Here is a 13,178-nt window from a genome sequence, read left to right as displayed (position 1 = left end):
ATAAAGAAACCATTGAGGTTCTATTTAGTTCTATTTAGCCCATAGTTCCCTGAACTCTTCCACGTATCTGTTCGAATGACCTTTTAAATGCAATTGTACCCACTTCTGTAGCTTCATCTGCCAGGTCGTTCCAGTTACCCCCTGAGTGAAAAAGTAGTACCTGAGGTCCCTCTTCACTCTCACTTTAACCCTATGCTCTCTAATTTTAAAATCTTCTACCCTCGGGGAAATGATGGTGAGTGTTCACTTTATCCTTGCCCCTCATGGTCTTGTACACCTCAATAAGGTCACCCCTGACTCGCCACTTTCAGGGAATCATGCATCAGTCCTATGGTTGTTTCTCTGTAAATCCCTTTTGCCTCTGTACGATACAATGTCTTGCCTATGGATTCCTATAGCATTTAATTACAGAGAGAAAAAAATAATAATCAGGAATTAGACTCTTAGTCATACAGTACGGAAACACTTTTAGGTCCAACTTATCCATGTCAACCAAAATGCCCCATCTAAGATGGTCCCATTTTGCCCATATCCCTCTAAATATTTCCTATCCATGTAACTATCCAATGTGTTTTAATTGAGACGATATGTAACATTTTCTTGTCATTTATCTATGTCTCAGGCTGGCCCCTGGTTACACATTTCCCCCAATTTCCCCCCATCCTGAACACGTCTGAATTATTCACAATCCTTTCCATGCTGCACACTGTGACACTGCTCCTGTTCTTTCAGTTGTTTCCACAGGTCAGCGTTGGGGAACGTGATATAAAATGGCAAGGTTTGAGACTTATCAAGAGTACCAGCAGCTGGTGGGAGATGAGTACGAAGAGGATTCGCCACCCGGTGAAGACCTGCTGGTTCATGTTCCAGAAGGTATCAAAGGTATACAGCTGGATTCTGACTTTCTCCTTGATGATTCACTCTCTGCTGCTTAATCACTATCATCAATTTAATCAATATGGCCCGCGTTATCTTTGGATATTTAGCCAGCTCCTGTTTGCCTGGGATGCATTTGCCATTTTTACATCTTCATTCAACTCTTGTCCATTGGTAATTCTCTTCATTCTCTCCACATTCACTCCATTCTTCCATATTCACTCCGTTCTCTACATAATTCCTCATACGTTTTCCATCTTCTTACTATCTAAGAACAGGAGCCAGGATTTGGTCAGTCAGTTGTTCACGCCTGCTTCTCGTTTTAATACATTCGTAGCTGATCTAGTCATGGCCTCGACGTCACCGGTCATCCAAATTGTTAGCCTGTGGTAACAAACAACCAGGGGTGCAGTTTCAACCCCCCGCGGCTCTCCACTGGTCACAGGCCTCCATTCAGAAAAACATCCTCCCCACAACAACCCCGTGACTCCTTCCTCCAAACCAATATTGAATCCAATTGGCAGGCTCATCATGGATTCCATGTGATCTAACCTTCCAGACAAGCTTAAAATGTGAGACCTTGTCAAAGTTCTTGCTATAGTCCATTTAGATCACTTTCACTGCCCTGCCCTCATCAATCCTCTTTTTAAAAAAAACAGATTTGTGGGCACAGTTTCCCACACACAAAACCATGCTGTGACTTTCCCATGTCATTCTATGCCTATCTGAATGCTTCTTGATCGTGTCCCTAAGATTCCCCTGCCCCCCCATGCCCCCTCCTGCTCCTACACCCCTTCCTCTCCCCCACCCCCCTCCAACAGCTTTCACAACACTAATCTGGAACAGGTGCAAAAGGATTCATGATGATGTTACCGGGTCTGGACGAATTGAGTTACAAGAAGAGGATGGTTAGGATGGATCTTTTTCTTTCCCTGGAGTGAAGGGGGTTGTAGAGGTGTATAAAATCATGATGGGCACAGAAATGGTGAATAGCCACAGTCTTTTCTCCAGAGTAAGGGAGTCTAAAACCAGAGGCCATGGGTTCAAGCTCAGAGGGGGAAGATTTAAAAGGGCACTGAGGGGCAACTTTCTCACACATTAGGTGATTGGTATATGGAACAGGCTGCCAGAAGAGATGGTAGTGGTGCGTACTGTCATGACATTTTTTTTTTTTTGTTTTGTTTATTTTATTAGAAGTTAATACAGTACGAAACAGTACAGTGGAACCTAATTTTAGGTGCCAACTATGTAATACCGTAATCCATTCTATGTACAACCTCTAGTTTTATGTTATGAGAAGGGAGTAAGCAAGACAAGAAAAAGAAAACAATAGAAAGAGGAAAAAGTGGAAAAATAGATGGTAGAGAGTAGAAAAACGTGAAGTGTGTATATAAAAAATAAAAAAGAAAAAGAAAAAGTGGAAAGTAGAAATAGAAGGTCCCTTAAAAGAGAATTTTTCAAATCTGTATTCGGAGATGTAGATCTATCCGCGTCATGAACTGAAATCAGCAATCTTTACGGTACCGCTGCATCACATGATTCCAAAAAGTTGATGAAAGGAGACCAACTCCTTAAGAATTGGTCATATTTATCTATTAGTCGGAGTCTCATTTCTTCAAGGCGTACTGTCATGACATTTAAACTATACTTTGACAAGTACATGGATAGGGAAGGTTTGGACGGATAAGGGCCAAATGTAAACAAATGGGACTAGCTTAAATGGGGCATGGACAATGAAGGGCCTGTTTCCGAGCTGTTTGACTTAATGACTCCTGCTCCTGTTCCTCGTATTTTTCTGCAGAATTGGAAGCTCTCGGTCATGGGTGATCTGTGCTCTGGGTAGTGCTGGCTGAAGTGTCTAATTTTGTTTGTATTCTTTTGCAGATTCATGGCACCACATTAAGAACCTGGATAATTTCTTCACCAGAATATCCTTTCGGGCCATAGTTTACTCTGTACTTGACAGAGGGCCCTGTCCTGCCAGCGGCGGCAGCCGCCATCTCTCCGGGCAGTGAGGTCACCACCGTGTTGCCCTGGGCTCAGTGAGTAACTTTGGAGTTGGAGGGAGAGGAGAGGTGATGTACCCCCAGCAACCCCAGCCCACCCTCCACCCATCTGTGGCACTCTTTGGATCCCATTGAGGATTTTCTCAGAATTTGCTGGCGTGGGAACACGTCTTTCTTAAACCTGAGAGACGGGCTAGGAAGATGAACGATGCACTGGTTCAGGAGCACATTCTCCAGAGACCCGGCTTCCATCATGAACTTGGGTGCTGTCCGTGTGGAGTTTGCACCGACTCCCTGTGTCGATGTGTGTCTTCCTTTTGTGTTCCCCTATCAACTCGTGTTCCCAATGATCCGCTGGTTGGTCAATTAAATTCCATTAATTGCCCCGGCGTAAATGCATGACGGGGAAGTGGTGAGGGCTTGATGGGCGTACGAGAGAGGACAGGGTAATAGGAGGATAACTGAAGGAATAGGACCATTCCCCTCCTCTCTAGCAGTGCGGCGCTCCTTCAGTACCGCTCCTCCCGTGGTGCGGCGTGTCCTCTGTACCGCCCCTCCTGCTGTGCGGCCTGTCCTTAGTACCGCGCCTCCTGCTGTGCGGCGCTCCCACCATACTACCCAAATGTGTCTAACTATATTTTTTGTGCACTAATGTGGCTTGAGTCCACAAGTTTCTGATTAGGGGATGAGGGAACTGCGCTCCGACCCATCTGTAGGAAGTGGAAATAGTAAGTGTCAATGGTTCATCGTTACCACCTCAATGTTGACAACAGGGCTGCTGCTTAGTCCCAGAGATGAAACTCCCGCTGATCGGAACCTTGGATGTGGAATTCCCCTTCGTGGAAACCTGGATGAGTCCAAAGTCCACTTTCTGAGCACGCTGCTCTTGCCACATGGAGTGTTTACTCCACTACTCCCAGTCTGTGCGTTAATCATTAATTCATCAACAATGGCTGTAGAGGTTCCCCTGCAAATCAGACAGATATTTACACATTTTGTATGTGTTCTGATGTTAGACATGCACTAACTCCACATTCATTATGCTCTCTGCAAAGCTCACTGAAAGTATGTGGACTCCAAAAGCCAATGCTGGAACTTGGGAACGGGGTTGATGTTTGAACTGTGTGTGGGTCAGTGGACGTTTAATCCACTCTCTCTAAGCACGATCCTGTGGTGCATTCAGACAAATTGGGTAACATAAGTATTTCCAAATAAGATTAAAAGATAATTTAGTTAAGTTTGCAGGATATTATGGAAATCTGTTATCGTGGACAGACAGACTGTATTTAAGAAAATAAGAAATCGTAGCACGTGTGTGGTTCTGGTCTCCCCATTACCAGATGGATGTGGAGGCTTTGAAGTGGGTATGAAAGGAATTTTCCTGAAGAAGGGTCCTGAACAAAATGTCACCTCTCCACATCCTCCAGCACTCCAAAAAAAAAAAACATGGAGTGCTGGAGGATATGTCTCGGAAATGGATCGGAAGTGTCCTGACCCGATATATCACTGTTCCATGTCTTCCATAGATGCTGCCCGACCGCTAGTGCTACTCTAGCACTTTGTGTTTTTGCTAAAAATTCCAGCATCTGCATTTCCTTGTTTCTCCATTTTACCAGGATGCTGCCTGGTTTCGATGATATTAGCTGTAAGGACTGGTTGGACAAACCTGGATTATTTTCTCTGGAGTGTCTAGTCTGTGGAGCAAACTTATAGAAGTATAATTAATTATAAATTTACCAGTCCCACACCATCGAGGCCTCGTTATTTGTGTATTACACTCCCATAAGGTTGGTGCCAGCTAACTAACAGCAGAGCAGAATCGTTACTTATTTTCAATTATGTGCTCCTCAATCCTTCTTTGATTCCTTTTGCCACTTGCCTGTTAGAAAATAGGTGCAGGAGGAGGCCATTCAGCCCTTCAAGCCAGTACCGCCATTCATTTCTAACCACATCTTTGTAATATGGGGTGGGGGAAATCTGAAATTCCCAGCAGGAAACCGTGCAGTTACAGGGAGCATGGGCACACTGTAAACAGACAGCATCTAAGGTTTACAATGATGGTGCTGAAGTGGACATGATTGAAAGCTTCAAATTCCTCAGAATAATAATCACTAGCAACTTATCCTGGACCACCCACATTGAAGCAATGGCTAATAAAGCACACCAACACTTCCACTTCCCTAGAATGCTTAGGAAGTTTGACATGTCCTCAACAAATCTCACCAACTTCCACAGAAAGATGCTCTATATAAAGCATTTTATCGGGATGCATCACAGCATGGTTTGGGAACAACTCCATCCAAGACCGCAAGAAATTGCAGAGAATTGTGGCCACAGCCCAGACCATAACACCAGCCATCCTCCTTTCCATCGACTCAATTTACTGCCTCGGCAAGGCAACCAGCATAATCAAGGACATGTCGCACCCTGGACACTCCCTCTTCTCCCCTTCCCCACCAGGCAAGAGGTTAGAAGTGTGGAAAAGTACACCTCCAGATTCAGGGACAGTGTCTAGTCACTCTATGCCTCTCATAGTTTTATATACTTCTGTCGGGTCACTTCTCAGCTTCTGACTGTCCAGAGAAAACAATCCAAGTTTGTCTAACCTCTCCTCAAACCTTTCAATGACCTCACTGGGCTGGAAGGATGGTGTAGTGGAGACTCTTTATCTACGAACCCATTGCAACAGCGGCCCAGTATTAGAGTTGTTGCCTTACAATGCCAGAGACCCAGATTGGATCCTAGCTATGGATGCTGTTTGTGTGGAGTTTTTATGTTCTCCCTGTAATTGCATGTATTTTCTCTGGATGCTCCGGTTTCCTCTACTCCCACACTCAAAAGACGTACAGGTTTGTAGGTTAATTGGTTTCGATAAAAATCGTAAATTGTCCCTAGTGTGTAGGATAGTGTTAGTGCATGGGGTGCTTGCTGGTCAGTGCAGTCTCGATTGACCAAAGGGCCTGTTTCATTGTTGTATCTCTGAAGTCTAAAGCCACAACAAGAAGGTACAGGAGACTGAGAACCATTACCTCCAGCTTCAAGAACAGCTTCATCTCATCCACCATTATGATCTTGAACAACCCTAACTACAGCCCCACCTCAACACTGACCCACAATGGACTTTGTACCACTCTGGTCGCTCAATGTTCTTTGGTTTTTGCACTATCATAAATCTAGAATAAATGACAATTCATTGTTTTTATTGTTGTTGTGTTCAATGTGCCTGTAAAACTACAGTAAGTAAAAATGTCATAGTTCAGTTCATATTTGGTGCATCAGATAAATAAACACTCGTGACTTGACGATATTCCTTAACTTGGCCACATATATCATTTCCACCAGAAGAATGGCTTCTCTTGCATGATGCTCTCTGAATTCTTCGAACTGGTGTAAGTAGACTCTTGTTGAAACTCTGAGGGTTTCAAAGTTCATAAGCCACGGGAACAGAATTAGGCCGTTTTGCCCATCGCGTCTATTCTGCCATTCAATCTTGGCTGATCTATCGTTCCCTCTCTACTCTGAAAGGTTACTGCCACATATGCTTCAACCAATTGCTCTGGCTGAGCTCTAGGCAGGGAAAAAAATACGTGTCTAATACATCTAATTTAAAATACATCTAATTTAAACTTCCCGCTTGTCAGCTTAGACCTATGCCCTCTAGTCTTCCTCTGGAGTGTGCAAATGAACTTAAGCAGTGTGAGCTCTCTCTACACTATCCTACGAACAATCCCAGCCCTGGTACAAGACAGGTTAGATGCTCCACACTGTACTCTGTGTGAGAGTTTGCATGTACTCCATGTGATCATGTGTTTCCTTCTTCGTTCCAAAGATGTGTAAGTTGGTAGGCTAAGTGGCCATTGTAAGTTAACCCCATTGTGTAGGCGAGTGGTGGAATTCAGGGGGAGCTGATGAGATTGAGGGGAGAACAGAAAATGGGATGAATGCAATTGGGTGGTTAGTCAAAGTGGTGGATCGAAGGGTCTGTTTCCTTATTGTAGCTCAATCTTTCCTTATTGCACCATGCTCCCAGGACAGGATGGGCTGAGTTAGATACAGTATGAAGTTCCTTTTTACGGGTCATACAGTGGCACAGTTCATAGAGCTGCTGCCTCACAATGCCAGAGACCCAGGTTCAATGCTGATCTCGGGTGCTGTCTTTGTGGAGTTTGCCTATTCTCCCAGTGACCAAGGTTTGGATTTCTTCCATGTGCTCCAGTTTCCTCCAACATCCCTAAGATACGCGAGTGTATAGGTTAATTTGCCTCTGTAACTAGCCCCTTATATGTAGGAGAGAATTAGTGTCCAAGTCAGCGTGGACTTGGTTCAGTTTAGTTTATTGTCACATGCTAACCAGCCAGTGAAAAGACAGCACATGGTGGGCCAAAAGGCCTGTTTCCGCACTGATTCTCTAAAGTAAATTAAGCTACACTGTGATCGGTGTTCAGTGAGAGAGTATGCTTTCAGAAGAGGTGAAGGATGTGGTAAGAATCTTGGATTGGGGACATTGGAGACAGTTCATTTACCTGAGCATTTTCCCTTTTCTGGACTTTAGGCAGTTCTTGTTTGTGGTGCTGTTCACTACTTTCCTGTTCAACTGCGTGGAATATGACGTGCTGTTTGCAAATAAGTTTGTAAACCATACTGGTTCTACTTACCCGGAGAGGAATAAAGTCACTCTGCCTGACGCGATCCTACCCACTGAGGAATGTACCACCAGGTAAGACCTGCTGCTGGTCGTATGTTGGGTAGGTGGGGAGTTGAGGTGGCTGCAGTGATGTTATGGCTCTTGCAGTTAGTATTTGGGTGCAGGTTGTGTGGTTTGAGCCAGCGGTGAAGCTAGTGCAGCTTGTGATAATTTATGTAAGTAACCCAGCAGTCCAGGAGTCAGCAGATGAACGGTTAAATGTGCAACTGGGGAGGTTGCTGTAAGTGATGCGCCACGCTGCCCGTTGCTATGCGACAATGACACCTCGCTGCATGGTTCTGCCGGAATGAGTTAGTGGCATGATGTTTGGCGGACACTGGCAACGCTCACTCCACACTAAATCACGTTGTTACATGTCCAAGTTGCTAATTAGTGTTTGGAAACTAACCTGCAAAGACACATCTAACAACCTCATTGCTCTGCCAAAAGAAAGTGTAAGACATTCATTAAAACCCCCCATGATGATTGAGTTTGTGATCGCATTGGCCAAGTAGTAGGCTGTGTGGCCAAGAGTGGACATTCTGCTCAGTTTGGTGTGCAGTTTGGTTAGTTGTCTGCACAGTTCTGGTCACCTCCCATTGGAAGTTCTGGTCTTATAATGGATATCATTAAGTTAGAATGGGTGCAGAGGAGATTCACCAGGATGTTACCTGGGCTTCTGGGCGTGAATTACAGGGGGAGGTTGGAAAGGCTGGGAGATTTTTTCTTTGGAGCATTGGTGGCTGAGGGGTGATCTTATTGAGGTGTACAAGATCATGAGCGGCTTGGATAAAGTGAACACTCACAGTCTTTTTTATCCCAGGATAGTGTATTCCAAAATGAGACGGCATACATTTAAAGTGAGACAGGAGAGATTTAAGAGGGAACTTGGGTATCTTTTTGACTCGGAGGGTAGTCTGTGTCTGGAACAAGCTGCCAAAGGAAGCTATAGAAACGGATACAAACACAAATTTTAGAAGACATTTCGGCATATTTATGGATAGGATTTACGACAGGGAGGTGTGGAAATCTATGGCCATGTGCTGGAAGATTGAATCAATCGTGATGGGTCGGTGTGGATGCGCTGGGCTGAATGGCCTGTTTCCATGCTCTATGACTAATTCATTTCCTATGCACCTGGATGTGATATTTGTTCATTCATAGCTTAAGTTAAACTGGTGTCTGTATTTTCTGAGAAAGCTTTGCATACTTAAGCCATCTTTTTTATAAGGGTTTCTTTTCCCTGGATCTTCCTTCTGAATAATACTTCTAACATTTCACATCCTGTGTGTTGAATGCCTCCAACCATAATCTGCCACCTTGTCTGGCAGCAAGTTCCAGGTGTCAACCATAATGGAGGGTGAGTTTGGCTTGGCTGGAGTGTCTTTCAATGGTGCTTTTATTTTCACTCGTGCAAACACATAGTGAAATTATTTTCTTACCTACAGTCCAGTGGAGTATTGCCATACACAAGCACATCCCCGATTATAAAATGGTACAGAAATAGTCTACTGATCCTGCATGTAAGAGGTGTCATGTTCTGGTGTCATTTTCCAAAGTCCAGTCTGTGCTCTAGTTGTTATGAGCAGTGCCTGATAAAGGAAAGCCCCAGGTTGCTGCGAGACTTCCAGCCAGCATCTTTCTTGGAAGTGCAGTTTGACCAGCAAACTGACATTCTCTCCTCACCTGTCCACCTCAGTGCCCCAGGCTTGCCTCCCGCAGCCGACCTTGAGGGCGTGGTAGGCCAGGCCCTGGTTCCCTCACCTACCGCTCTTGCTCATCGCCTGTCGCATCCATCGTCATCACAGACTCCACCCTCCTGTTCTCTGGCCTTTGGAAGACGAGCAGGGGTAGGCTCCGCAGCTTTCCCCCGCTTGCAGCGGTCCACCAGGTCTCCCTGGATCGAGGAAGGCTGTGGGCTGACCTGATATAGAAGTACAGCAGATATCAGAGATGGTGCAGATAGTCACATTCATTTTCCCCTTATGCTGTTATCAAAAGCAAGAGGGCACAGGTTAAAGTAAGAGAAAGGTTTAACGGGAGTCTGAGGGGTAATTTGTTTTCACAGAGAGTGGTTGATATCAAGAACCTGACAGAGGAGGTGGTGAAATCATTATGTTTTAAGAAGCATTGGACAGACACTATATATAACCATATAACAATTACAGCACGGAAACAGGCCATCTCGACCCTTCTAGTCCGTGCCGAACACATAATCTCCCCTAGTCCCATATACCTGCGCTCAGACCATAACCCTCCATTCCCTTCCCATCCATATAACTATCCAATTTATTTTTAAATGATAAAAACGAACCTGCCTCCACCACCTTCACTGGAAGCTCATTCCACACAGCTACCACTCTCTGAGTAAAGAAGTTCCCCTCATGTTACCCCTAAACTTCAGTCCCTTAATTCTCATGTCATGTCCACTTGTTTGAATCTTCCCTACTCTCAGTGGGAAAAGCTTTTCCACGTCAACTCTGTCTATCCCTCTCATCATTTAAAAAAAACCTCTATCAAGTCCCCCCTTAACCTTCTGCGCTCCAAAGAATAAAGCCCTAACTTGTTCAACCTTTCTCTGTAACTTAGTTGCTGAAACCCAGGCAACATTCTAGTAAATCTCCTCTGTACTCTATTTTGTTGACATCCTTCCTATAATTAGGCGACCAAAATTGTACACCATACTCCAGAATTGGCCTCACCAATGCCTTGTACAATTTTAACATTACATCCCAACTTCTATACTCAATGCTCTGATTTATAAAGGCCAGCACACCAAAAGCTTTCTTTACCACCCTATCTACATGAGATTCCACTTTCAGGGAACTGTGCACAGTTATTCCCAGATCCCTCTGTTCACCTACATTCTTCAATTCCCTACCATTTACCATGTACGTCCTATTTTGATTTGTCCTGCCAAGATGTAGCACCTCACACTTATCAGCATTAAACTCCATCTGCCATCTTTCAGCCCACTCTTCCAACTGGCATAAATCTCTCTGCAGACTTTGAAACTCTACTTCATTACCCGCAACCCCACCTATCTTAGTATCATCTGCATACTTACTAATCCAATTTACCACACCATCATCCAGATCATTGATGTACATGACAAACAACAGTGGACCCAACACAGATCCCTGTGGCACCCCACTCGTCACTGGCCTCCAACCTGACAAACAACCATCCACCATTACTCTCTGGCATCTCCCATTCAGCCACTGTTGAATCCATCTTGCTACTCCACCATTAATACCCAACCATTGAACCTTCTTAACCAACCTTCCATGAGGAACCTTGTCAAAGGCCTTACTGAAGTCCATATACACAACATCCACTGCGTTACCCTCATCAATTTCCCGTGTAACATCTTCAAAAAATTCAAGAAGATTAGTTAAACAAGACCATCCAGGCACAAATCCATGTTGACTGTTCCTAATCAGACCCTGTTTATCCAGATGCTTATATATATTATCTCTAAGTATTCTTTTCATTAATTTGCCCACCACTGACGTCAAACTAACAGGTCTATAATTGCTAGGTTTACTCCTAGACCCCTTTTTAAACAATGGAACAACATGCGCAGTACGCCAATCCTCCGGCACTATTCCCGTTTCTAATGAAATATACCTCCATTTGATATTTTGATCTGGGGAAAAAGGTTCCGAATGTCTTCCCTGTCTCTCATAATTTTATACGCTTCTATCAGATCTCCCCTTAACTTCCAGTGTTCCAGAGATAACAATGCAAGTTCAACTCTGTAGTTAATCTCCCCTAATCCAATATCTCTGATCGGGTGAAATCAGCATTGCCCTGTGCATAAACCTCTCTTCCTTACACACTCTTCTCTTCTTTCTATTGCTCCTCATATGTACGTGGATTTAATGTGTTAAAATTATAATAAGATTATAGATACTGGTAGATGAAATGTTTCATGAATGTCCAGTCAGAACAATGGGCATTGGAACATAGGATGTATCACTTTGTTCATACACCAAGAAGAGTTGATAGGAATCATCTCTGGATAGTGATTTGGGATTGATGTATTATTGAGACATGTACTGCGATACAGTGAAAAACATTGCGATCTATCCAGGCAAATCATACCCCCCATGCGTACAATCAAGCCATAAACAAATACAACAGGTAGTGTAAAGAGACAAGTACCAGAGTGCAGAATATAGTGTCACAGCGCTGCAACATTATAGTTACAGGAAAGTGCAGATTCAAAATAAAAGCGCAAGGTCTTCAATGAGATAGGTTTGAAGATTGGGACTACAAGTGGGTCCAGCTTAGATGGGGCATTCTGGTTGGCATGGATGACTTGGGTGAAGGGCCTGCTTCTGTACTGACTCTGTGACTACACCCCAGCTTTTGGATAACAGCGGGGCAGAAGCTCTTCCTGAATCTAGTGGTACATGCTTTCAAGTTTTTTTATCTTTTGCCCGATGGAAGAGGAAATGACAGAGGTGTGCGTGGTCCTTGATTTTGTTGTCTGTTTTCCCGAGTTGTGTGAAGGGCAGATGGAGTTGATGGTGGGGAGGCTGGTTTTGGGTGGCTTTACCTCTCTTGACGTACCGTCTGTCTGCAGTCTCCCCGTTCTCAGGGTTGGTGAATATTAGAAGCTGCTGGATGACTGGAGGATGGGGGATGGACAGGAGGGTGAAGAGCTGTGTGCTGAGATGTTTACTGCAGTGTTTGTCCCATCTCGGGCTGAGTATTTGGCAGGTTGCAGGAACCTTGCGTGTTTACCACATGTCATGTTGATGAATAGCCACCACGGGCATCTCCCTCGGCTCCACTTCCTCCCCTCCGACCATCTGACCAGCTGCCAATACACAGCCTCTGGCAGAGCACGCACGCAGACACACCAACTTATTTCCGTCAGTTCTTGCTTAACATCAGATCCAACAATCTGCTGCCAGTCATAAAGTCATAGTGATACAGTGTGGAAACAAGCCTTTCAGCCCAGCTTCCCCATACTGACCAACATGTCCCAGCGACTCTAGTCCCACCTGCCCGCGTTTGGTCCATATTCCTCCAAACCTGTCCTATCCATGTACCTGTCTAACTGTTTCTTAAATGTTGGGATAGTCCAAGCCTCAACTACCTCCCCTGGCACCTTGTTCCATCCACCCACCACCCTTTGTGTGCAAAAAGTTACCCTTCAGATTTCTATCAAATCTTTTCCCCTTCACCTTAAACCTATGTCATCTGGTCCACAATTCACCTACTCTGGGCCAGAGACTTTGTGCATCTACGCGATGTATTCCTCTCATGATTTTATACTTTTCTGTAAGGTCACCCCTCATCCTCCTGCGCTCCAAGGAATAGAGTTCCAGCCTACTCAACCTCTCCCTATAAATCAGACCCTCTAGTAGCAATGTTACAAAATTTTGAGATTTTAAAAATCAAGTCTGCAATTTATCCCATCAGATAAAGCGTAAAAAGAATTTTAATTTGACACCTAATTAACTTTCATATCTTCAGTATTGAAAAAGTTATGGCCATTTTCATACTCGGAAATTAGCATCTTGTTCCCTATTGCTTTTCCATTGACTTAACAGAAATGCTGCGATCGAGTCAAAAGCCCATAACTTTCTTAGAAATTA

At 44.3% G+C, this 13,178-nt stretch overlaps 1 protein-coding gene across 1 annotated transcript in view; it reads left to right on the top strand.

Annotated features, from left to right (window-relative positions):
- The window catches only part of atg9b (autophagy related 9B), a 61,408-nt gene that overhangs the window by 11,642 nt on the left and 36,588 nt on the right, over positions 1-13,178 (top strand). Inside the window, exons 2-5 of the mRNA XM_055633552.1 lie at positions 733-882; positions 2,761-2,808; positions 6,211-6,271; positions 7,435-7,599. Of these exons, the coding sequence (XP_055489527.1) occupies positions 771-882; positions 2,761-2,808; positions 6,211-6,271; positions 7,435-7,599 (386 nt within the window). The 5' untranslated portion in view covers positions 733-770. The remainder of the gene's footprint in view (positions 1-732; positions 883-2,760; positions 2,809-6,210; positions 6,272-7,434; positions 7,600-13,178) is intronic.

This window comes from Leucoraja erinacea, chromosome 4 (assembly GCF_028641065.1).
Source record: "Leucoraja erinacea ecotype New England chromosome 4, Leri_hhj_1, whole genome shotgun sequence".
Lineage (NCBI taxonomy): Eukaryota > Metazoa > Chordata > Chondrichthyes > Rajiformes > Rajidae > Leucoraja > Leucoraja erinaceus.
This window is presented reverse-complemented; position numbering and strand designations above follow the sequence as displayed.